Genomic DNA, 24,077 nt, shown 5'->3' with positions numbered 1-24,077 from the left:
TATACCACTAAATGGGGGTGATTTGATTATATTTATTATAAGGCTGATCTATTGATCTATGTATATGTGTTATAATTGTTTAATTATTTGCCTCCAAATAAAAAAAACTGATTAGTTTGTGTAGATGTTAAAATATTAAAGTGTTAAAGTATAAAATAAATCTCAACTGAATTTTACATTACATTACTATTCAAAAAATATAAAGACTAGTAGCCTATCTCTCGTCCTTTCTCTGTCTGTTTTTGCATTTTGCGTGCAGATACATATTTAAAGAGCGATATTTATAAATATGCATTTATTATAAACCCCATATGACATCAAAGGTTTCACTTTGATGTTCCGGGTAAATACGCCTAAAACCATGAGCCAGACAACAGCAAGCTGAATACCCTCCCTGTAGTACTGACCAATCACAAAACAGAAAACAAGGCAAATCCCGCCTCTCAGATATCACGGACCAATCAGATTCCACTACATCGTCCCCTACACAAAACACACCACGCCCTTCTATTCACTAACATGGCCGTCACTAAGAAGTGAGTCCAAGGATTTTGAGACCAATATTATTTGATTCTGCTTAAACGCTCTTGATGATTAACGATGCCACTTGCGGGTCGTTAATGTTGCAGCTCTATAACGTAAGTGTACGTCGATTTAATGTGATCTGAACGTGTAGCCAGTATCATTTAACCCCTGGGCCACCTCTGTTAACATGAACCAGCTGTGTACAGTGTTTCTAAATGGTGTAATTATATTTATATATAAATGATTGTAACTTTGACAGCTCATTTCAACAGTGAGATACAGCAGGGTTGTTTCTGTCAGGTCGCAAGCTTTGATCAAACGATAAACATGCAAAACGGGAGCTGCCTTTCACATTAACATAGGTGTAATAATAATCGGAAAAACTCTGGGATATTATATTTCATTAGGATGTGTAATACATAAATGCAAGCTGTTGCTGTAAAGTGCCACTGCTGATTTGATTGTTCAGATGAATCCTGCATTGTCATTTCACTCTCTGTAGTTAAATATTAAAGTAGCATCAGCACTACTAGTAAAGTACTTATGTATCTGTGTAATACTGTCAGCACCTGTTCTCTCTGAATATTCTGGATTCATGAGATAATGTAAGTGATGGTGCAGTGATGGTTAATTACAGTTAAAGTGAGCCAGTTTTGATCTTCGGCGTGAGGAGTAAGTTTCCTGGTTAGGTTTGCTGGTCTCTCTAAATAATAAGCCAAACTCTTAGTGATTTGTTTGTCAAATGTAGCCTCTTACCTAGAAAGCCACAGATTAAATGATTAAATGTCCTGCATTGTTTGAGGTTGTAGTCAAAAGCTGTTTTTGCAGATTGCTGGCACTCTTATATAATTTCTCTTGTCTAATTTTAGACTGTCATTGTCTAATTGATCACAGTTTGGACACAGTTTTTGTTTTATCCAGCTGTGTTTACTCAGTGCAACTTATAACATCCAAGTGAAAATAACACCACGATTTCAGAAAAAAAAAGCAGAATCACTGAGTTGGAAAAAGGATCAGCTGCTTGTGTTAGTATTTTGTTGAACCACCTTTTGCTTTAATGCCTTTAGTGTGTTGGGATATGTCTCTACTAACTTTGCACATCTAGACTTTGCGATATTTGCCCGCTCTTCTTTGCAGAACTGCACAAGTTTAGTTAAATTTGATGCTGAGCGTTAGTGGACTGCAGTCTTCAAGTCATTCCACAGATTTTCACTGGGGTTTAAGTCTGGGCTCCTGATTGAGTTTACAAGTCATTTTTAGGTGGGGGAATTAGCCTTTTTTTCAAGTCAGTGATTCTGTTTTATAATTTCAATTTTTATTTTCTGAGATGTTGGTGTTTAGGGCTGTGCGATATGGACAAAAAAAAAAAAACCTACCACGATTTTTTTTAATCAATTTTGCGATTTCGATTTTAATCACGATTTTGACACACACAGACATGCTTTACAGTCATAAATGCATTCAGTATAAATTTGAAACATCTTTCCAAAAGAAAACCAATGAGAGCTTTATCAAAAACTTGTAACATGCCTCTAGAACAGACATAAGTCAAAATAATCACTAAGTAAAGATGTCAAACAAAATGTCTAGACATACGGCAAAAAATAAAAATAAAAAATAAAAAAAAATCCCGTGTCCAGGGCTTTTTTTTTTTTTTTGCCATGCATTGGTCATAGAGCTCATTGTAGCGGTGCCTCAGGTGCTGAAATATATTTATTGCCCAAGGTTCACACGTACTCCGTCTGCAGTGCGGATACAGTATGTGTATGCGGTGCAGAAGCTGCAGCGAGAGCGCGTTATTGTAACGCGAAAGCACATTAAAATAAAGCGCGAGCACGAATCTCTCCACTCGCACGCAGATTTTCTTTACTTTGTCACAAAACCAGACACACGTGCTCAGATACACGCTGCTCTCATCCGGAGAGAGTGCGCACACTTAAAACATGTCTCCTCTCACTCACTCACAACTCTCTCTATGCTCATGCGCTAGATATTTATTCTTTTCGCACCTTTCAATTTCTAACCTTTTCTGTTCACATCTTTTACCGCGTGCAGTTTGAACGTTCTAATCCATTAACATGGGCTCGGATCACAGACAGTGTGTGAACCTGGATATGCCCAGTCTTTTCTGTTCTCGCGCTCCACTTAGGTGCGCTGTATTCTGATTGGATCGGATAGCATACTGCGGAAGGTCGGGCCCGCGGAAAATCGTGCTATAAAGCGATTTAGAAATCGCGCACGCTCAAATCGTGATTTTATTACGATTTCGATTAATCGCACAGCCCTATTGGTGTTATCTCTTTCACTTGGATGTTATAAGTTGGATAAATACAGCTGGATAAAACAAAAACTGTGTCCATTTTCATTTCAGGCTGCAAATCAACTAAATTTGATTATTGTAAAGGAGGGTGGGGGGTGATTCTTTTCTATACCCACTGTATGTGCTATTATAAAATAAGGTTTAACTGAATATTATAATTTTCCATCTTTAGTGTTTTAACCCACATTTTGCTTATTCTTTTCTAATTATTATACATGCAGGTTTTTTAACCGTATTAATTGAGGGATATTTGTACTTTTGTCATCCTGTTGGACCATTAAACTTTGCCATAACTTAACCTAAAATAAAAAAGAAACGTTGTGTGCCAACTACCCTTATTTACAGACTTGCTCTTGCTCTTTATTGCACTCTTGTGTGCTGTTGTCAGTGAAATGAGGAAGTAGGCAAAGGCCAGTCTGATCATCGTCTGTACATCAATAGTGGGAACATTTTGTATTTATTTTGAATACTGATTTACCATTTTGAATTCTGAATGATTTTGAATACTGATACCATGAGTACATAAATTTTCCAATAACTACAGCATGTAAACCTGACTTGGATAATGATGTTAATTGTAGTCATTGATTATATGTAATAACTCATTTTGTAACTCTTTCTGGCCTGATCAGATCCCTTTGAATGTAAGAAGAGAGAAGCTACACCCTCTTATTGATTCCAGTCCCCTGGGCTTCGACGACAGCCCCGACATCCGTCCCTCAGACTGGCAGTGGCCGCAGGTGCGGTGTCTTGGAGCTGGGGGCCACAGTTGCCTTCCTCTGCCAGAAGGGCTGGGATCGAGACAAGTGTGGCCCGTAAATACCAGCTCTGGGTATCTCGACAGAGTATGGTGAGAGACAGCATCTGCAATGGAGCTACAGGATAAGAAACATGTAAGTCTCATGATCACACTAGTCTCATAATAATGTTTAATAAATAAATATTCTTACTGTTTTGTAGTAGAATTTAATTAATTCGTATGGTCACATTTTTGAAACAACATCCAGCCGCATGCATTAATTACTCTCATGTAACTCAAACTCATTGACCCTGGGCTTCAGCAATGCTGAGTCTGCATATTTATTATTTTTATCATCAATTGAAAACTCATGCAAACAACCTTGTGCATGGCCTTGAATGTCTAAATTTGCCTTTGTCTGAATTTATTTTTTAACATTGCTTGTGTTTGACAGCATCATTAAAGTCATTATATGTAATTGGCAGTGCTGATGTTGCTGTGTTCCGCTCTTAGTTCTTGACTTACCTGTATTGATTTTGCTGAGTTGAGGGAAGTGTGCTGGGATGGTTGTTTCTGTGGTGCAGGAACAGGGGGATCTGACTCAGACCCTGAATCTGGAGTGCATTGCAAGGTCGTGAGGTTCAGTGAGGATGTGAAGTTTTGTTTAGGGTAATGAGTAATGATTCAAATGAAAGTACAATAATAGCATGACTAGTTTTGGGGGGTAAAGTGATATTTTGGGTGCTATGCTGCATTTCCAGAAGTTGAAATATTTTACTTTACAACACCATATATAAAACATTGAAAAACAGAATTATCTGTCAGGTACTCAAGCAGTAGTATATTATATGTTTTACATAAACATTTTTATATCATATACGTTTTTTAAAAAAAGGTGATTTATTTATATTTTAATTTATGTATAATATACTACTTAATATAGGCTACTTATCATTTAGTGTGGATTAGATTACATTTGGAATATTTAAAAAAAAATAGAAATTATATTTGTGCATAATATAACCACATACACATCTTATATTTTTATGCTCAATTTATATATATATATATTATTATATATATTTTAAATTTTTTTTTATATCACATCAATGTTAGTATTTTATTTTTTATAATTTTTGATATTTAATTAGATTTTATTTTTTTGCATAAAAAAATATTTGAAACAGACATTGTTCATTATCATTTGCTGATCATTTGATCCATACTTTAGTAAGGTTGTGAAGTTCATTGAGGATGCTTTTCGTCCTGCTGTGCCCCATCACTGCTAGGATTGTAAATTGCTGTGTCAGCTGGAATGGATGAATGCCTGGACAGGGCGGCGAGGGCACACCATGCTTTTGCTTGTCTGTCAAGCCCCTCTCCCTCACTTCATACTCCACTTCTTTCTCTCAAAAGCTCCTCAACCCTGATACCTGCTCATCCCCTTCAGTTTTTCATTGTCATTTTACACCCTTTTTGCCTGTTTCTCTTCAGGCGTTGTGTCGCAGCTGCTTCTGCAGAGCTCTCAGCTTAATTAACACTACAATTCACAAAATCGCCTTTATTTTCTATTCATTCTTCTTAAGCTTAACTGTTTTCAGGAGACCTACACACTGTTATTGGTTGAAAAGAACGGTTGTGTGTTCATCTTCTCTGGTCAGTTGTACTGGTTTTAGTTTGCAAAGCTTTTTTAGCTGGCAGACTACACCAGTGTGGCTGGGATGTGTCCTGAACGCGCAGAGGAAGAGACTGTGTGTCCAGTCTGTGCGACTGGTGCTGAAACAGCAGCTTACATTATCTCGTAGCACCCTGGCACACTCGTGTCCAACCCACACACACACACACCAGTCGTACATTAGTCTGTCTGCAGCAGAGGGAATATTCATAGCCATGATCCTGAAAAATGGGGCCTGGTTCTGGAAGATTAAAGTGAGTGGATTTGTGCACACTTCTGGTAACAAACCCAGTTGTTTGTGATCTGTCTGAATCCGACTGTCTGACATCCAGTGTTTCGGTCTCGTGTGTGAAAGGCTTAAATCTGTTGTTTGTGTGTGATTAATCTTGAGTACTGTGTGTGAACAGGTGAGAGTGCCATGGCAGGTGCATGTGCACTCTTCTTTGCGTCTCTGGGTGTAAATGTTCCATGCATTTTTCAAGGTCTTGAGTGGTTTATCCGTAATGTGTCCATGTGCTACCTAGTAAATCCCTGCTTTTTCATGTGTGAGAGATGCTCGTGCAGGGATTTAGTGCCTCTCTGGCTGTGGGAAAGTGGCGTGTTTATTTATAGCGCTGAGGCCTTCATTTGCTACTACAGGACCCCGGCCGTCCCAGAAGTCTACTGGTAGGATAGCAAGAATTCATCAGTGGAGAGAGACTTTTCTTTTGTGACCATACTAGGCATGTTGAACGATGGAAGTTTCTGCCTAAATAAATAGGTTTGTGTAACTGCGTCTGCTTTCCCTCAATGTTTTGGTTCAGTAGTTGAAAACTGGTGAATAAAGCTAATAAAAAAACAACAACTGGTGGTTATTTACTAACAATGTCATGATGAAACGTTACAGATTAAAGGGATACTCCAGCGCAAAATGAAAATTTTGTCATTAATCACCCATGTCGTTCCAAACACGTAAAAGCTTTGTTCGTCTTCGAAACACAATTTAAGTTATTTTGGATGAAAACCGGTAGGCTTGAGACTGTCCCATAGACTGCCAAGTAAATAACAGTGTCAAGGTCCAGGAAAGTATAAAAAGCATCGTCAGAATACTCCATCTGCCATCAGTGATTCAACTGTAATGTTATGAAGCGACGAGAATACTTTTTGTACACGAAGAAAACAAAAATAACGACTTTATTCAACAATTCCTCTCCTCTGTGTCTCTCTAAATCAGGGTAATGCCATTTTGGCAATTCTGAGCAGTACGCAGGTGGCATACACTCTTAGATTTAAAGGATCTTTTAAAGAGTTGTATATACAAAATTGTTTACTCTTTTTAATTCTAAGTTGAATTTTATAAAATACTATTATATTGTTGAATGTTGAATAGCCTGTGAAGCTGATACGGCAATAAATTTAAATACAACCAACCAACAGTGCACAAAAAATATATATTTTTACAGTTATATGTATATGTTATAATTGTTAGAAATGCTATGACAATACAAGTTTCACATTTCTGCTTTTAAACTCTCTTACTTTGTAAGTGCATTAGTAAACACGATTTGTGTTTGTTTTTATAATCTGTAGTAAAGGAGCTATTGTCTATAACAGACAGCACTCTTAAGTTATGGTCACAGTAGTAAATTTTGGCCAAATTTCATTGGCAAAACAAGTCCGTTGTCTATAGAAAATAATGTAGCGATGTATGAAGCACACCTCTTCACTTTCAAGCAAAGCAGATTTCTGTCGGTCATCGCCGACAATTTGTGTGGCCAACTTGAACTTACTGTGACATCCGGTTGTGCTGTAGGAGGAGGAGGCGACTCCACTGGGACTGTCCACGGCTCAGGCTCTCTGCACCCTACGGGACCAGCTGTCCAACTTATTGGGGCAACACCAGAAATCCAGCAGGCGTAAATCTACCATACAGGTCTGTTCCTGAATGCATGTTATCAACATAGTTATGGTATATTACTTTTGTCCTGATTTTTGTTTTCCTCTTTGTTTTACAGGAGCAATGGGCTAAGAGCTTCCTTCACCATGACAACCGGCATTCATGCTTCCATTGGCCGGGAGCTGTTCTCACTCTGGTTGTGGTTGTTGGGCTGTTGTGCTGTCATGGCAGCCAGCCGGTGGGCAGGTGGGCAGGGCTTAGTGCAAAAAACATCACATAGTCGAGTTTAGCTATCAGATATTTTTATGTAAGTCTCTTTCTTTTGTTGTCTCAGTCAAGGCATAGAGTTAGTGAATGCGGGTGCACTTTTCCTCCTTCTGCTGTTGAACCTCTTTCTCATTGGGCGGCAGCAGAGGTTACGGATGAGTGAGATGGTGCGGAGGCTCAAGTCCATCATTTCACAGCTGAATGGTGAGAGAACAGCGAGTGTATGAACGTCTAAAGGAATTAGTCATGCTTCAGGAAATAATAATGATGGTCATGCTGTGGTTTATCCATTCGTTTGCATTATATTTCCATGCAATGCTAAATACACTTTGATATAACTGGAATTATGATAAAGTTCACCGGAAAAAAAATTAAAATTCTGTCATTATTCACTCTTATGTCGTTCCATGTTGCTAGACTTGTTGCTCCAAGTCCAAAAAGTAAATGTTCACTTGTTAACTCTCACGTTTGTTTGCCAGATTATTTGGAGAGAAGTGCAGGACATCCAATCAGATGGGCCCCCTCTCTGTGTCCTGACCTCTACACCCCGACTTCCCCTTCCTGGTCACTGCATTGGACATTCAGAGACGGGCAGATGGTCAATCTACCTGTCAGTCTCCTGGTGGAAGGTGATGTCATCGCTCTTAGACCGGGCCAGGAAGCCTTTGCATCTCTCAGAGGCATCAAGGTAATGTCAGATTTAAGTTTCTTTTTTGTGTCAGATATAGATATTTTACAATATACATAACAATTAGCATGTTAACAATATTATTTTAGTATTTTCTGTAAAAAAAAAAAAAAATAATTACAGCATTTGTTAATATTTAAAAAAAAAAAAAGGTATATTTTCAGTTCAGTTTTCATTTTAGTTGTTCTTTTGTCATTTTTATTAGTTTGTGTGTCTTGCTTAATTTTTTTTTAGTTTTAGTAATTTTAGTACTTAAGCTTATTTCAGTTAGTTGCCAACATTTTTAATTCTTTAAAGTTTTTAAGTTTAAGTTTTTCATCTAATAAAATTTTAAAATGTTAAAAATTTTAGTTAACAATAACAATACTGCATGGTAACTAAAGTAACAGTGACTACTGTACATATATGGTTACTACTTTAGTGGTGTGACCCAAACACAGCCAATCAGGAAGTATTTGATATTTAATGTGCAATTCTATTAAAGGAATGAGATTTTGAACCAATTAGCTTTCAGTGGGTTTTCAGTGGGCTACATAGCGATGCCTTAGAAATAAAAACAAAGCATTTAACACAATGTCCTCTCACTCATCGTGGCTGATTAGGAAATGGTTTTACACTTTTTAATAGAGATCCACTATCAAGTTACTGTGATTTTCCTGAACTACATACTGGCATTCTGTGCTAGAATCTGAAACAGTACAAAAGAAAACCTTGGAGAACTCGTGCTGTTTTTTAATGAGTGTTCCTCTCACCCTGTTTTTTTTTTAATCACTGTATGTTCTGTTACCAGGACGACGAACACATCGTGCTGGAGCCAGGAGATCTTTTTCCGCCGTTCTCTCCTCCTCCTTCCCCCCGCGGGAATGAGCGGAGGGGCCCCCACAGTCCTCAGCAGTACCGCCTCTTCAGGGTGGTGCGCACACCTATACTCGACAGTGTCAGGTTAATACCTCCGAGCCAAACAAACTTGCTATGAAAGCTGAAATATTTTTGGTTTGATTAATTTAAGGAAATGATAACTATAAATTTTTTCATTCCGTTTTATCTTTGTGATATGTGACCATTTTTGTGTTCTCACAGCAGCTAATAGTAACTAAGCACCTTTTTCTGGCTAATAGGAACAGTCTTGACCTGGCTCTCTCCCGTCCAATCACAGCCCTTGATAATGAACGGTTCACAGCGCAGTCCATCATTGCCAAATTTGCCTGTCCAGCTGTATTGGTATGACAAAACTGAACGCATACACACTTTAAGTTTTCAAAATGGTTTGTTTCACACATATTGCGCCTGCAAACAACATCCTTTTTGACACCCACATTAACAGTTTGCTGTATTCGTACTGCATAGTATGTACTGTATGTAGATTCTTATTATTGAGCCCGCTGAACTCAGCAGAGCTGTCGGTGTGAAAGCTGTCATGATGCTCACATGCCCCAGATGCAACATGTGTGATAACAGTTAAAAAAAATTTGTGTGAAAATGTGTGTCTATTTACTGATGATGATCTTTGGTCAAATTTTCGTTTATAGGTGGCCTTTTTCTCTATTAACACGATCCGGTACTTTTGTGACACTCCCGGTCTCACCCCTGGACCCTTCAACTTCCTTCAGTTGCAGGTTAATAATACTTAATCACAAGTCAAAATTTTCTTTCAGTTTCATTTTTTTAAATTTAGAGCTGCTTTCACACTCTGAGAATAGTAAGTATTAGGTTAAAGTCATCATAGCATTTTCTTTTTCATTTAATAGTTTTTTTATTTAGATTATTAACCATTAGAGTGATTAGGCAAGTTTCAAATCACATTGTTGCACCCTTGCAAGGGAAGTGCAGGAATGGAACGATACTTTCATAATCGTTCCAAATAAAAGCAAGCAGCTAAATTTCTGATATGGGGGACTTTCCTCAAAACTGTTTGTGAAATCTACATACAATGGTCACTGTAATGAAGCAGTTTTTGTTGTAATGAATATGAGATCCTGGGTAGCGTGTCCTTGCAATATGCTATGAAACCTGAGATTATTTATTTATGTTTTTTTAAAAGCCATCACTATAACACAGTGGTTCTCAATCAGGGGAGCTCAGCAAAATTCCAAGAGGGTGACAAGGTGACTTAAAATGATTTGAAATAAGCCAAAACAAGCATTCAAATGAACTAAAAATCAAGTTATATCTCCACTTCTCCCATATCAGGTGTGATTTAAAATATGAGATGATTTATACATCTGGAAAAGAGATGAAAAGACTGGGCATTTTTATAATATACAGATTTCTAGTTATGCCAATTTTTTTAATTGTGTTAAAAATCCTTGTTAAACTTTATATACAGTAAATCACGAAAAACTGTAGAAGTCATGGAATGAAAAAGTTTGAGAGCCAGTGTTGTAATGCTTTAAATGACCTACTATTGGAAAACATTATTTCAATATTTACATGTTTGTTTTTATTAAACCTGCACTGAGATACAAAATAAATTTGAATTAGAGACACAAAGAGGTGCAAACATTTTATTTGCCCCAACAATGCTGCTATTAATGTGTGTCTTTTCCCTCTCTTGCTGTCTCTGATGAATAGATGATGGGTGTATTGCCGATTTTACCTCTACTGTTTCCTGTGATGTGGATTCTGGTCAATGCGTACGGAGAGGCCCGCGTGTTAGCCGAGTCCAGCCGTAACTCTCCCACTGGCCTGGTAAGACAAACAGAACACAGCACATTCATGTACTTGTTCGTGAATTGTTCGTTAACAATTCACACTCGTACATATGCAGACGCAAAACATGCACAACTCGCAGAACTTCCCAAATCCCACACCAGCGGATATTGCTGCTAAATTGTAACTCGCTCTGTCTGAGATTACTGTGTGTATTAACTTTGATTTGCAGCCTTAACACTGCATGAGGAAGTAAAGCTCATTGGCCCAGCTCACACTAGTAGTAGAGAGGCTTAGGGAGGGATTGCAGAGCCGAGGTGAAGCGATAAGGCTAGAGTTGAAACGGAGGGCTGACCAGGTGTTTAATCAGACTTTTCTCTCATCCCAGCTTGCTAAGTTCTCTGAGGACACTCTAAGCAGCTACACGGAAGTGGTGTCCTCCCAGGTATATCCTCTGTATTCCTCCTCCTCCTCTCCCACCCGTTCACCACACGCTTCTTGTGATCCTTCTCCCTTGCTCTGGGCCCTTCCACAACCGTCATCTTTTTCTTCATCTTTTTGTTCTGATAATTACTCATTTCAACTTCTTTATCAGAGGATCACTATGAAAAGAGCCTGTTTTTTTATTGCGTCACTTTTTTTTTTTGCAGATTTTTCTCATTTTTTTCTTTTAAAAAACACGTCACTTCATCTCACTTGTTCGATCAAGTTTGCAAAATCAGCCAATACACCCGTGGTCTTTTTTATTTATTTACACCTTTTTGGCTTCTTGTGCTGCCGGTTAGTTTGGCACCGCACACGCTGACCTGTGACCCCTCGGCCTTTGCCTGCCCACCTTCTGTCTGCCTGAGGTTTGCATGATAGAGTATACACTCTTTCTATAGTGGTGGTGCGTGTCTAAACTACATTTATCTGAGTTAATGTACATTTTGAGAACTACTGCATGATCGAGCCTCTGTTTTTTCCTTTTAAAATTTCCAAAGTGTGGTAAGTATTTGTCTGCATGGATAGATCAGATACATGAACAGGCTGAAAGTGTTCTACTGTGTGTTCTGCTCTTTAATGTTTTATTTTTAAAGACTTTGTAATACAAAAAAAGAAAGGTTTTTAATATGATCTTCATAAACTTTCTCAGGGGTTTATTTAACATTTGTGCACAGTTAAAGTCTGAGTGTGTGTGTGTGTGTGTGTTTTCGATGATGTGTCTTTAAAGACCCAGTGAAATCAAAATGAGACTTTTGTGGCTTTTTGTCGAGTTTCCATGTCTGTTAGATTCAAGGCCGCCTATATCCTAGTATAGTCCCTAACAGTTGACTTTTAAAAGATATATTTAAAGAGATAATTTATAAATGCACTAAGGTTAAAAAGTTTGGGATCAGTGACTTTTTTTAATGTTTCTTAAAAAAGTGCTTACAAAATTTATAAAAACAGTAAAATTGTGAAATACTATTATCATTTTAAAATAACTGTTTATTATATTTTAAATTGTAATTTATTAATTTGATGGCAAAGCTGAATTTTCAGCGGTCATTACTCACATGATCCTTTAAGAAATCATTCTAATATGCTGAAAGTCAATTGATAGGCAGAATAAGTCATTATGCTTTGAACGGCAACCAGTTTTTCTTTACATGTACTGATAAATCATTCACAATAGGAACAGGAACATGTATTAAGAAAGTAAATTAGTTCAGTTTTGATCTCGTCTTGACTTTGACATCTGATGTGTGTCAGATAGATTCACCTGCAACTAACAGCTTTCAGTTCTTCAGTTCAGTTGCTGCTCTCCTGTAGCTGCTGCCTCAAGCTTTCAGTTGTTTGCTTAAGTTTGAAATCTTCTGTCATTCACGTCAATTCAATTTCTCTCCTTTTTCCTGCTGCATTTATCTTTATGAAACAATCCTAAAATCTCTGAATGCACCAGGACAAACCCAAGACTGGACATGCTACTGCTGCTTTCTTCCTGCCTAACTCTCCCAGGCTTTGTCTTACAGAGATTCTCTTTAAGTGTGTGTGTGTGTGTGTGTGTGTGTGTGTTTTGTCTGAGGATGACATCCAGAACTAGGTTTCAGGTTTCATAAATCCTGACACTTTTGCAGAGCCATTCACAACCTAGAGGTGCTGATGCATGGTTTTGAGTTTCAGTCAGGGGAGAAGATGACACTCACTCCATATTTGTTTGCGTGTGTGTGTACGTGCTTGTGTGTAGGAGATGCTACGCTGTGTGTGGCGACACCTGGTCAGTGTGTTGAAGGGAGAGTCCCAGACCCTCTGTTATACCTCCAGTCTGCTCCACTCCTTGGGTTCAGTCACTGTAAGTGCTCCCCCTGCTGTCATATTGGAAATGTTACACTTGCTTGCAATTTGAAAAAATGTTGAGTTTAAAAATGAATACAAATTAAAGGAGCGTTCTGGGTTATTTTCAACCTAATTATCAATTACAGCAGGGCTGTACCTGATATAGACATTCAGGAGACATTCTGCTCAAATATTTAAATTAGTGCTTCATTAATATGTCTCTTTAATAGCAGAACCATTCTAAGAACTTGATCCTGTCCACATTCTTTAATGTTTGTTTACATCCTTGACATACTGCATCTGTATCATGCTGGTAATTACCACAAACAATAATTACAACACATCCCTCAGTATGTAAAAACAAATTTGCATTATTTGGTGAAAACAATAGACATTTGCTTGAAAATGATTCCATTAGTATTGCTTTAAATTCAGAGAATCTTAAGCTTTATTGTGTTAACATATTTCCTGACCCGCTCGTAGGTGCTGTGCTGTGTGGATAAGCAAGGTATTCTATCCTGGCCCAACCCTAGTCCCGAGACTGTGCTGTTCTTCAGCGGACGAGTGGAACCTCCTCATGACAGCCAGGATGACCTCAGAGATGACCTGTTAGTCAACTCCCTCTGCAGGACAGAGGGCGAGGAGGAACGAGACGAGGTACTGCTGATAGCTAGACTGGAGTATCATACAATTTCTTTTAATCATGATGATTTGAATAAGGTTTCTGCAAAAATACAGCATGTGTTTGTACCTGATAAGGCTGGACTTGAGGAAGTTGTTATTTTAGCCAGTGTTTTGTCTCACTTCAGTCTGTGTGTGTTTTCCTGTGTTTAGCCTCAGGAAGGCGAAGCACTGCTGTGTTTACCAGTGTTTGAACCCTCCCTTCACATGGCTGAGCAGGAACCCAGCGAGACATCACATGACACCGCCCGCTCCTCAGACACCCAGCGTCAGCATCGAGGACCCCAAACCACCCGTTCCAAACACCCTTCAGGATCCAATGTCAGTTTCAGCCATGACACTGAGGGTGGTGAAGATGGCATTGCTCAGGTAGGACTACATCTTTTTGTTGCTGCTGGAGCTGGCTCAGGTTATAACTATGCAGATGGTTTATGTATTTGTATGTCTCTCTATTTCCAGCAATGCGGTATGGGTGATGATCTGTGCGAAGCAGAAGATTTTGTGTGCGACTATCATCTGGAGATGTTAAGTCTGTCCCAGGATCAGCAGAACCCTGTCAGCATCCAGTTTGATGATTCCGGTTGGCAGAATCACCTGCCCTCTTTGAAGCCTCTTGGATTGAACATCCTGTTGAACCTGTGCAATGCCACCGTCACCCAGCAGCTCTGCAGATTCTCAGACCACTTGTCAAACCTGGCGCTGCAGGAATGCCACGGGGCGGTTCTACCCGTTCATGTTCCCTGGGGCCTCTGTGAACTATCTCGCCTTATAGGTAAACGAGAGAAGCATGTTACCAAACTTATATTTTCAGGATTTATAGTATTGCACAATAATCTTTCATTAATGTTGGACTCCTGTAGCTTCTATGGGCTTCCCATCACGAGAATACAGGGCTATACAAACACAAAGACTTATTTTTTTATCGTTATTCTACAAATTTAATCTGTATTAGTGTTGTCGACAGATATTTAAAAAACATGAAAAATCTAAAAACTCACAAAAAAACTCTTTAGCGAAACATAAAGTAATTTTTTTTCATGCTTTGTATTATTTTGTAAGGCCTATATTCATTTGTAGCAATTAAAATGACAATTTTTTAGTTTATAGAAGCGGTTTCCCTAGTGTGCAGACATTCCTTTTTTCTTTCTTTATTTTTTAATTTTTGTCAACAGAAATAATGTTGAATTTTCATATCAGGCAGAATATTAATATTGGTACAAGCCTCAACCCATAATGATAAATGAAAAAAAATCTCTAATATTGGCCAGTATGGATGCGCAATATATATTGGATATTGTGCAACCCTAATTATTAACTTCTACTCTGGCTGTACTTCTAGTGACGTTAAACTCATTTTAGTATCTTCACATTCTTTCTTAAGATTACTGGGTTGTTCTTTCCTGTTCTGTTGTATGTCAGGTTTCACTCCCGGAGCGAGGGAACTGTTTAAGCATGAGAATCATCTGTCTCTGTACCAGCTTCCTTCCGGAGAGAAGACCAAAGAATCTGTCCCCCGGCGTCTCCATCACTTCACCAAACGCCAGCCTCCCATCAGTCACCTCATCAGTCTGTTCGTCAGGGACAGCACCACCAGTACGGCCCTTTTTTTTCCTATCCCACTTCCTGTTTGTCCTTGGTGGTTTTGTTTAGTCATTGACCTTTGCCCTTTGAACTCCGTTAAGATAATGTACAGATGCTCTCCCACGGCTCGGCCGACCTCATCCTGGAAGCCTGCACAGATTTCTGGGACGGGGTGGACATCTATCCACTGTCTGGCTCGGATAGGTCAGGGACACTAATTAAAAAACTTACACTAGTCATTTAGTTTTCTTAATATGCAGAGTGGAGTTTGTATGTGTACTAAAGTACTGGTATTATGCCCCATAGGAAAAAGGTTTTAGATTTCTACCAACGTGCCTGTCTGTCAGGATATTGTTCTGCATTCGCCTATAAGCCTATGCAGGTGGCATTGTCTGGACAGCTCAATGGAAAATGTGTGGAGCTGGCTCCAGGCCCCTCGCTCTTTTCTGGGGTGGACCTTCCCAGTACCACCCCCATCAAACATGGCAGCCGCAGGAACAGCTGGAGTTCTGATGGTAAGAGACATTGTCTGCTCAGCTCCCAGTCTGGACACTGAAGCTAAAAATATATATCTTGATATGTTTGTCTGACGATCAGCCGATCTCATAGATGCAAAAATGATATAGATGTTTAAGTAGCTGGATAGATACGTAGATGGATAGCTACATAAATATATATAAATGGATAGACAGATAGCTGGATGGATAGATACATCAAGGGATAGATAGATACGTAGCTGATAGATAGCTGAATGGATGGATGGATAAAGGATACGTGGAAGGATAATCAGATAGATAGATAAATACCTGAATAGATAACAAGATGGATTGATGGATAGATACAGAGATGGATAGACAGCTAGATATGTAGCTGGATAGATACATAGCTCAGTGGATAGATGGATAGACAGATGGATACATGAATGAATGGATTTTTCCATTTGTAGATACTAGGATGAATAGATATGTATCTAGATAGACAGAGAGATGGATGGATGGATAGATTAGTAGATTGATCCATTTTTTTGATTTGTAGTGGATGGTTTATGAATCAAACTTACCAACTCTTAATATGTTTGTTTACTGTACATGTTTCAGAGGGTATTGGAGAAGGTTTGGAGAAGGAGGACTGTGTGCAGGCTCTGAGTGGCCAGATCTTCATGGGAATGGTGTCGTCCCAGTTCCAGGCCCGACTGGACACTGTACGGCTCATTGAGAACCTGGTGGTAGCCTGTATCCGCTTCGTGTACTTCTCCATGGAGGACGAGCTGCGTAGCAAAGTATGACACTGATGAGAAAACACGCTCAGTAAAAACACGATGCATTTGCTGTGTCATATTTTATCACCTCTTAATGTTGGCTTTGCTTGTAGGTGTTTGCAGAGAAGATGGGTTTGGAGACGGGGTGGAACTGTCACATCTCTCTGACCCCAAACGGAGATGGTCACTACGATGGTGCTCCGTCCAGCCCTAGCCAAGCAGGATCTCTACATGATGACCTTCTGCATGGTAAGTGTGTCTTTCTGCCTGCCGGTACACACAGTTTACATACACTACATTTTTTCCTCATTTGGAAATTATTTAAATGATACAACCTCTCTGTGTTCTTAGATTCTCGTGATGACGCAGAGGGCCCACTACTGCCTGAGGACCAATCAGATCTCGCCAGCTTCCAGCCTACTGACAGTGATGTGCCCAGTTTCTTAGAAGACTGCAACAGAGTAAGCAGTCTACTCCATTGGCACTTAAATGCCACTTTAGAAGTGCCTCCGTGCCACCTTTGCAGTGTGAGTTTGGTAGTTTGAAATGTTTTGCAGTTGTTGAAATACTGATTGATGCTCTTTCCTCTCTGTTGTTTTATAGGCCAAACTGCCTCGTGGCATTCATCAGGTTCGTCCTCATTTGAAGAACATAGACAATGTGCCTCTACTGGTGCCCCTGTTCACAGACTGCACCCCTGAAAGTGAGTCAGCCTCAACACCTGCTTCAATGTCAGCATTAAGCAAAAGTTGTGATCATCTTTTCTTCTGTTATGACGTACAGTATATCTCGGTTGAAAACAAATGTAGGGTGGGACTTGATTTTTGTCAGTTTCTAAATTTTGATTTCATGGTGACCCCTTAAAGACGCCTTAAGTTCCCGTGTGTTATATGCTAGTGTTCTTGAGTTGAACCCTTTAAATGTTTGTTTCACAGCAATGTGTGAAATGATGAAAATCATGCAGGAGAACAGAGAGGTGACATGCTGTTTGGGGAGCTCCGCAAACTTCCGTAACAGCTGCCTTTTTCTTTCTGCAGAGTGACATCAGGTGGGTAACACACACGTCTCTATACTCTTCTGTACACCAGAATCAAATATGCCCTAGAATCTTATGCAAAGCTGCAATCTAAAGAATGGCTATTTTCAAGAAACTAGAAAGATAGCTTTGATCATTTGTTTATTGCATAATTCTAAATATGTGAGATGATAAAATATAGTGTACATCAAAAATTATGTTTCTTTTAGAGTACTCCATGGCTTATTTGAATATAAAGTGAATGTGGGGATTCGGAAGCCTTCTCTCTGTGTGTTTTAGTATCTCCCTGGATCCTCTATACCCATCTCGGTGCTCATGGGAGACATTTGGGTATGCTGCGGGCTGCGGGCTGAATGGAGACTGTGATGAGCTGTCTCCAATGGGGCTTAGTGCTAGTCTCAACAGCCTCGCCTGCTCCATGTCCTTCCATCAGGGCGAGAGTGTCAGCATGGTCAAACTCATAGAGCAGGTATACATACATGCATGCATACATACACATACATACAGCTGGCATGCTGAAGGGTTGATGAGGCTGTTCATCACATGGGAGCAAGAAGATACAAGCTCATGCAGTGAATTTACTATAGTTTAGTCTGTGCAGTTTTTGAAATAAGTCTCTAATTATCAAGTCTGCAGTTATTCGTGATGGTAAAGCTGAATATTCAGTAGTTATTACTCCAGTCTTCAATGTTTGAAGTGTCTCTTTAGTATTTCTGTGTAAACCATGATCGTCTTTTTTTGATGAATTGAAAGCCAAAGAACAGAATTTATTTGAGATAGAACTCTTTTGTAACAATATACATGCATGTTGAATAATTTTTGAGTAATTTAATGCATTCTTGCTGAATAAAAGTATTAATTTCTTTAAAAAAAAAAATCTTACTGACCCCAGATTTTGAACAGTAGTATGCTTACAACCGAAAAGAAAAACATGGGGGGTATTTTTGCTGCTTATTATATGTAGACAGTTATCGTAAAAAAAAAAAATGATTAGAAAAGAAAAATGATTAAGTACATGAATATAAGTCATGCAGGTTTGAGTCTTGCTTGCAACCAGTCCCAATCCCATTCCCTCATCATAATTTCTTGTCAGTTTTTACTATCTCTAATAAAACAATCTTTAAAAAAAAAAAAGAAGTTTGAATCTGAGTGCTGTCTGTTGATGTATCTTCAGGCGAGACACACCACCTATGGCATCCGCAAGTGCTTCCTCTTCCTGCTGCAGTGTCAACTGACACTGGTCATCATTCAAGTGAGAAAAAAAACAGACCTGCATGTTATTTACAGGACATAAAAATTACAGAACTCATATTCATACTCTTGATATCTTGGTTTTATAGTTCCTGGCCTGCCTTATTCAGCTACCTCCTCCCATGAACATCACAGACATACTCTGGCTTTCCTGCTTCTCTTACCCACTGCTAAGGTAATAAGGAAAAAATTTTGCATTTTAGTAAATCTTGGTCACTATGTCATACCAGCGATCTTTATATGTAAAACAAAATGTTGGCATTCACAGCGTGTCCTTTCTGGGAAAAGCGCCAGACAGTTCAGTGATGACAGTCGCTACTGGAAAGAATCTGGACTCCATACCACGCAAGGTCAGTCATGAGACCACACAATGCACTCGATTTAAACCGCAAACTGTTTAAACACACTTGATGTAACTCACGTGTGCATTCATGTTATTTTTGACTCCATCCCTCAGACCCAGCACTACTTCCTAGGCTGGTTCCTGTTGAAGTTCGGTCTGACGATGTTGGCCTACTTAGTCGGCTTCGGGTTTTCTCTACAGGAAGTTTGTGTTATAGCAGCTAACCTCACAAAAGCTGATAACAGCACCATTACCTGCTCTCACATACTCACATCTAGGTAGACAAACACTGAATGTTATTTTCTCTGTGTTTAGATGCCATGAATTAGTTATGAGTACTAATCAATGATTCATGCATACAGCTCACAGGATGGCCCGCAGTGGTTTAGTGAATTGTCCAATGGGCTGCTTTTGATTCAGAAGATCATGGCAGGTTTTCTGGCTTTGCACACAGGTGACTTTAATCAAATACATCGTCTCATTTGAATATTTATCTAGATGTATCCGAGTGAAAAAAAAAACACATATTATCTCTCTTCCTCTCTTTTAGTGGTCATTTCTCTGAGCTATGTGCACCGTTCACAACCCCTGTGGAGGAAGAACCCATTCAGTAACACATGGTGGTGTCTCACGGTGCCTGTGGTGTGAGTGTTTCTTGTAGAGAATGGTTATTTTATTAGCAAAGTCACATGCTAAAAGTAGTTTCTGAGAACTATTGTCACTTCCAAGGGATCATTTACAGTAAATGCACTTTGCCATTGTTTTTTCTTGCAGACTGTTGGGACAGGTGGTGCAGGCTGTGATAGATTATCAGTTGTGGCAGGACAGGAGTACAGAGGTGGTCTTCACACTACGTCACATCCCCCTCTTGGTCTGGCTGTTGGTCTCTCTGTCCATCGTACTTGTGGTGCTAATCAATGAAGTAGTAAAACTGCATGAAATCAGGTTAGAGGATAAATCGCTTTAATGTAGAGGATACAAATAAAAATTCTGTCATCATTTACTCACCTTCATGTCATTACCAACCCTGCAAGACATTCTTTCTTTGATACAATTAATGCATATTTAAAATAAATATAAATTCGCCATGAAAGTGGACCATATGATACAACTCATTTAAAATATTCCAAGTCATCTGAAGCTGCATGATAGATTTATGTGAGGAATAGGCCACAATGTATACTGTTGTTCAGTAAGGTTAAAAATAATGATGATACTTTTATTCAGTAAGGACACGTTACATTACATTAATCAAAAGTGACATTAAAGTCATTTAAAATGTTTCAGTTTTTTTTTTAACTTTCATAAAACAATATATCATGATTTTCACAAAAATTTTAGGAAGCTAAAACTGTTTTCAACCTTGATAATAAGAAAAATCAGCATATTAGAATGATTTCTAAAGAATCGTGTAACGATCATAAGAACGGCTGCTGAAAATTCAGCTTTGCCATCACAGGAATAAATGACATTTTAAACCATATTAAAATAGAAAACAGTTATTTTGAAATTTCACTATATTGACAGAATGTACTATTTCATTTCCTATGTGATTCCTTTCAATTCTTAATTAGTCCAAATCTAGCCTAAATATGCCATTTATCATTTAACCCACAGCTTATGAAAATATGGCTCTGATTTCAGGATACGAGTGCGTTACCAGAAGAGGCAGAAGCTTCAGTTTGAGACTAAGCTGGGGATGAACTCTCCCTTCTGACCTGCGTCTGTAAAGGACAGCATGGTCGTACACGTCAGCATCATGTTCATTTCAGTGGTGGAGAAGATGAAGAATGCATTGGATTTCCCAAACAGAGCTCTTCCTGCAACAGAACTCTGAAGGGCTGCGTTTTTAATCCGTGAGAACCTGAACTATCTTTGATTTAGGCTTTACTCAAAGTAAAGATTTCCTCTGTGTTGTTTGAGGGATGTTTACCTGCGTGCTGCTTTGGTTTGGACAGGGACATTCAATGGAGGGATTATTTTTTAACGAGGCAATTCCTTTACCCCCTCAAAACCTGAAACTGTAATGCACGATATAGAGAATATATACCAAAATTTACAACGGAGGGCTAAATTAGCATGATTTTTCTTCTTACTTTTTATTTTTTTATAAGATGTTGTGAAATGGGGATTTTATTGATTTCCTTGGATTCAAACATGAGACAGTTGACCGCTCATGAGATGAGCTTTAGCTGTAGGTTCTCTGTGTTCGTATTTTAGCTGTATGGTTCTTTATCACATTGCTGAGAGGTTTCGTGCAGTTCATGTAGTACGTCATAAGAGCTCGATGAAGCCTGTTTTAACAGGTTATAATGTGAATGTCATCGCCTCAACTTACCTCATATTCAGAGGGGAAAGATTACGTTCTGTTTTCTTTTGTGATCATATGTACAAGTGAATTTACTTAGGAGAATATATCCGCTAGAGCTACTAAGCTTCCAAAATCAAATGCAGTCAGTGTGAGACTGTGTGCAAACTCATTTACTAGCTTACATAGAATCAGTCAGGCTTTAAATTTCTTTTCCTCTTACAGATCGATATCAGATGAAATGCAGGAATATCTAGAATCTTTTTTTTAGTCTTCTTTTAAACTATTTTTACTGCAAAGCTCTTAAGTTCAAAACACAAACACTTTTTTTTTTAACCAGGTAAAGCAGTAGCTTTACAGCTGAAGGAAGAATGTTCCAACTTGAATTGTTCTCTACAGAGACGTTTAAAATGTTTTTTTCATGTGTGATCGTCAGCCAGAATGCACTGATTTTTTATTTTTTGCGTACATTTGCATGCAAGACAACAAAATCACTTGCCTGATTTCTCACCGCACGTTTTTTCGTGAGTATTATTTCCGATGTTCTGTAATGAATATATACAACTCTGGATGGGGTAGGCTTATTTAAATTAAAATGATTATTTCCACCCCCAATCAGAGAATTCAGTGTTTACTGGTAAAGAGGGATATTGAACTTTTACTCTGTTCTACCTCTAGCTGATTGCTAATATAAATTCTAGGCAATGTCATGATTTTAATAGGTTTTATTATTATTTTAATTGATTCAGTTGGGCTGCAGCTATAGAGTATAAGGGTCTCTTTACAGTGTCACCAGGTGTGCTTATTTAAAAATACATGCAAATGGTATTTTCTGACAGTGACCAGCTAATCTCCAAATTACCAGCACTTTTTCCCAATACTAGAGTAATCCACTAACATGTAGACTGAAACCTCTGACTTAGCCTAGACTCATCAAAAGGAGAATTTAAAGGAATAGTACAACAAAAAATTTAAATTGTCATTATTTACAAAACTTCATGTTGTTCCAAACCTGTTTTATTTCTTCTGCAGAACATAAAAGGATATATTTTGTATAATGTGTTAATCATTTGTATCCATACAGTGAAGGTCATTCAAGCTTGGAATTATAAAAATTTTCTTTTATTTTTGGATTGACTTTTCATTTTTAGGTGAACTGTCCCTTTAAGTTGCTGGTAGAGCTGTATAAAGTGGTACTTTTAAATGTGATTCATGTGTACAGGCCTCTAGACCCTATACTCAAGAACCCAGTTAGTATTTTCTAAAGAATCTGTCTTTCCAATGAGCCACAGTCTGTCCCCTTTTCTATGTAATGAACTGCAAGATGTCTTAATTTATTGATTTCCTGCCTTTTTGTTCCTGTCTCACTGTAATACTTGAGTTTAAATCACAAATACATACTGTAACCTCTAATCTAATGTTGATTTTTATTTTGAAATGATTACATATGCCTGAACATCAGCAAATGATTGCAACCTAACAGCCTTTTCCATAATGCATCTACATTTTCTTAGGCACTGAATGTTCATAGGTGTACGTTTTTTCTTCTAATTTTTCTGTTTATTCAACAGGAAGGCGAGTTGTACGAAGTGTTGAGAGGTTATACTGCCCCATTACATAACTGTAGCTATGGTTCTATGTTTCTGTTCAGCACCACTTCTGTGTAACTAAGCCCCCCTAATTCAGACATATCGGAGAAATCAAAAAGTTAAGTAGTTAATTTTTAACTGGTGCTGAATTAGTTATATAACAAAATGTACAATTAAGGAAATTGTAAAATATATTAGTATAGCGGAATTTATTTTAATAAGCACTGATCTTCTGTTTTTACAAATGGTAGTAACAGGGGGAAAAAACATTTTGGGATATGAGTTTATGAGCAGCATTTGTTGTACAGTAATTTTTTGGTAATTATTCTTAAAATTTTCTCTTTTCCCTTATTTCCTGATGTATGCATGATAAAGACCAGAATGCAAGGTTTTCTTGATTTACTCATCTGCTGAATATTGAATATGTTGACTCAGTCATGCATGGATTAAAACATGTTGCTGATGTTTTTCCATCAGTCAGAAAATTTGTAATCTTTAAACCAGGAGTATGAATCAGGCCATTTTAGAGGGCTGTACAGAACCTCTCTGCAAAATACATGCCTGGGCTACAACCTACACCGACTGACCCGATATATTTGCTATTTATGAATGTTCATAAGATTTATAAATGTTGTACAGTTTGTATTTTTTAAGATATCTTTAACATTGATTTCTCCACTTCCCCAGAGATTATTTGTGAACCAACGTTGTTAATAAATGTGTTCATTTCAAAACAAAGGCGTGCTCTTTCATTAAGAACATCTCTTATGATATTGTGATATTCAACTGTCCAGGATCTTGTTGTCCACCCTACCAACATCTGCAATTTTACATGTTACCAAAAAAAAAAAAAAAAAAGCTATTTTGCAGAAAATATACTCACTCTTAAACCATCGAAGATGAATTTGTTGCTTAATTGGATCAGATTTTGAGATATTCAGCTTTACATCACTTGCTCATCAATGGATCCTCTGGAGTGAATGGGTGCCGTCG

The 24,077-nt window shown here is 38.2% G+C and overlaps 1 protein-coding gene across 1 annotated transcript; it reads left to right on the top strand.

Moving 5' to 3' along the window:
* Positions 1-481: 481 nt before the first annotated feature.
* LOC109053161 (transmembrane protein 94-like) lies at positions 482-23,822 on the top strand. The gene is made up of 32 exons (XM_042768229.1): positions 482-638; positions 3,478-3,738; positions 7,052-7,171; positions 7,254-7,381; positions 7,470-7,606; positions 7,882-8,090; positions 8,881-9,032; positions 9,209-9,311; positions 9,620-9,706; positions 10,662-10,778; positions 11,128-11,184; positions 12,949-13,053; positions 13,521-13,694; positions 13,872-14,087; positions 14,178-14,490; positions 15,138-15,311; positions 15,401-15,503; positions 15,606-15,814; positions 16,397-16,578; positions 16,671-16,806; positions 16,909-17,018; positions 17,161-17,260; positions 17,493-17,595; positions 17,852-18,062; positions 18,768-18,845; positions 18,934-19,019; positions 19,113-19,194; positions 19,302-19,465; positions 19,550-19,641; positions 19,738-19,831; positions 19,962-20,132; positions 20,832-23,822. Exons 2-32 carry the CDS (start codon positions 3,715-3,717, stop codon positions 20,902-20,904), a joined length of 4,110 nt encoding a protein of 1,369 aa, XP_042624163.1. The 5' UTR covers positions 482-638; positions 3,478-3,714; the 3' UTR covers positions 20,905-23,822.
* The last annotated feature ends 255 nt before the right edge of the window (positions 23,823-24,077 follow it).

This window comes from Cyprinus carpio, chromosome A12 (genome assembly GCF_018340385.1).
Source record: "Cyprinus carpio isolate SPL01 chromosome A12, ASM1834038v1, whole genome shotgun sequence".
NCBI lineage: Eukaryota > Metazoa > Chordata > Actinopteri > Cypriniformes > Cyprinidae > Cyprinus > Cyprinus carpio.
This window is presented reverse-complemented; position numbering and strand designations above follow the sequence as displayed.

Bases quoted from the DNA above. Each gene is read 5' to 3' on its own strand.
- LOC109053161 (XM_042768229.1), top strand. From the start codon at position 3,715: ATGGAGCTACAGGATAAGAAACAT. The intron at 17,596-17,851 runs GTGACATCAGGT...GGGATTCGGAAG, and splicing joins TGCCTTTTTCTTTCTGCAGA to CCTTCTCTCTGTGTGTTTTA. The intron at 19,466-19,549 runs GTAGACAAACAC...TCATGCATACAG, and splicing joins TCTCACATACTCACATCTAG to CTCACAGGATGGCCCGCAGT.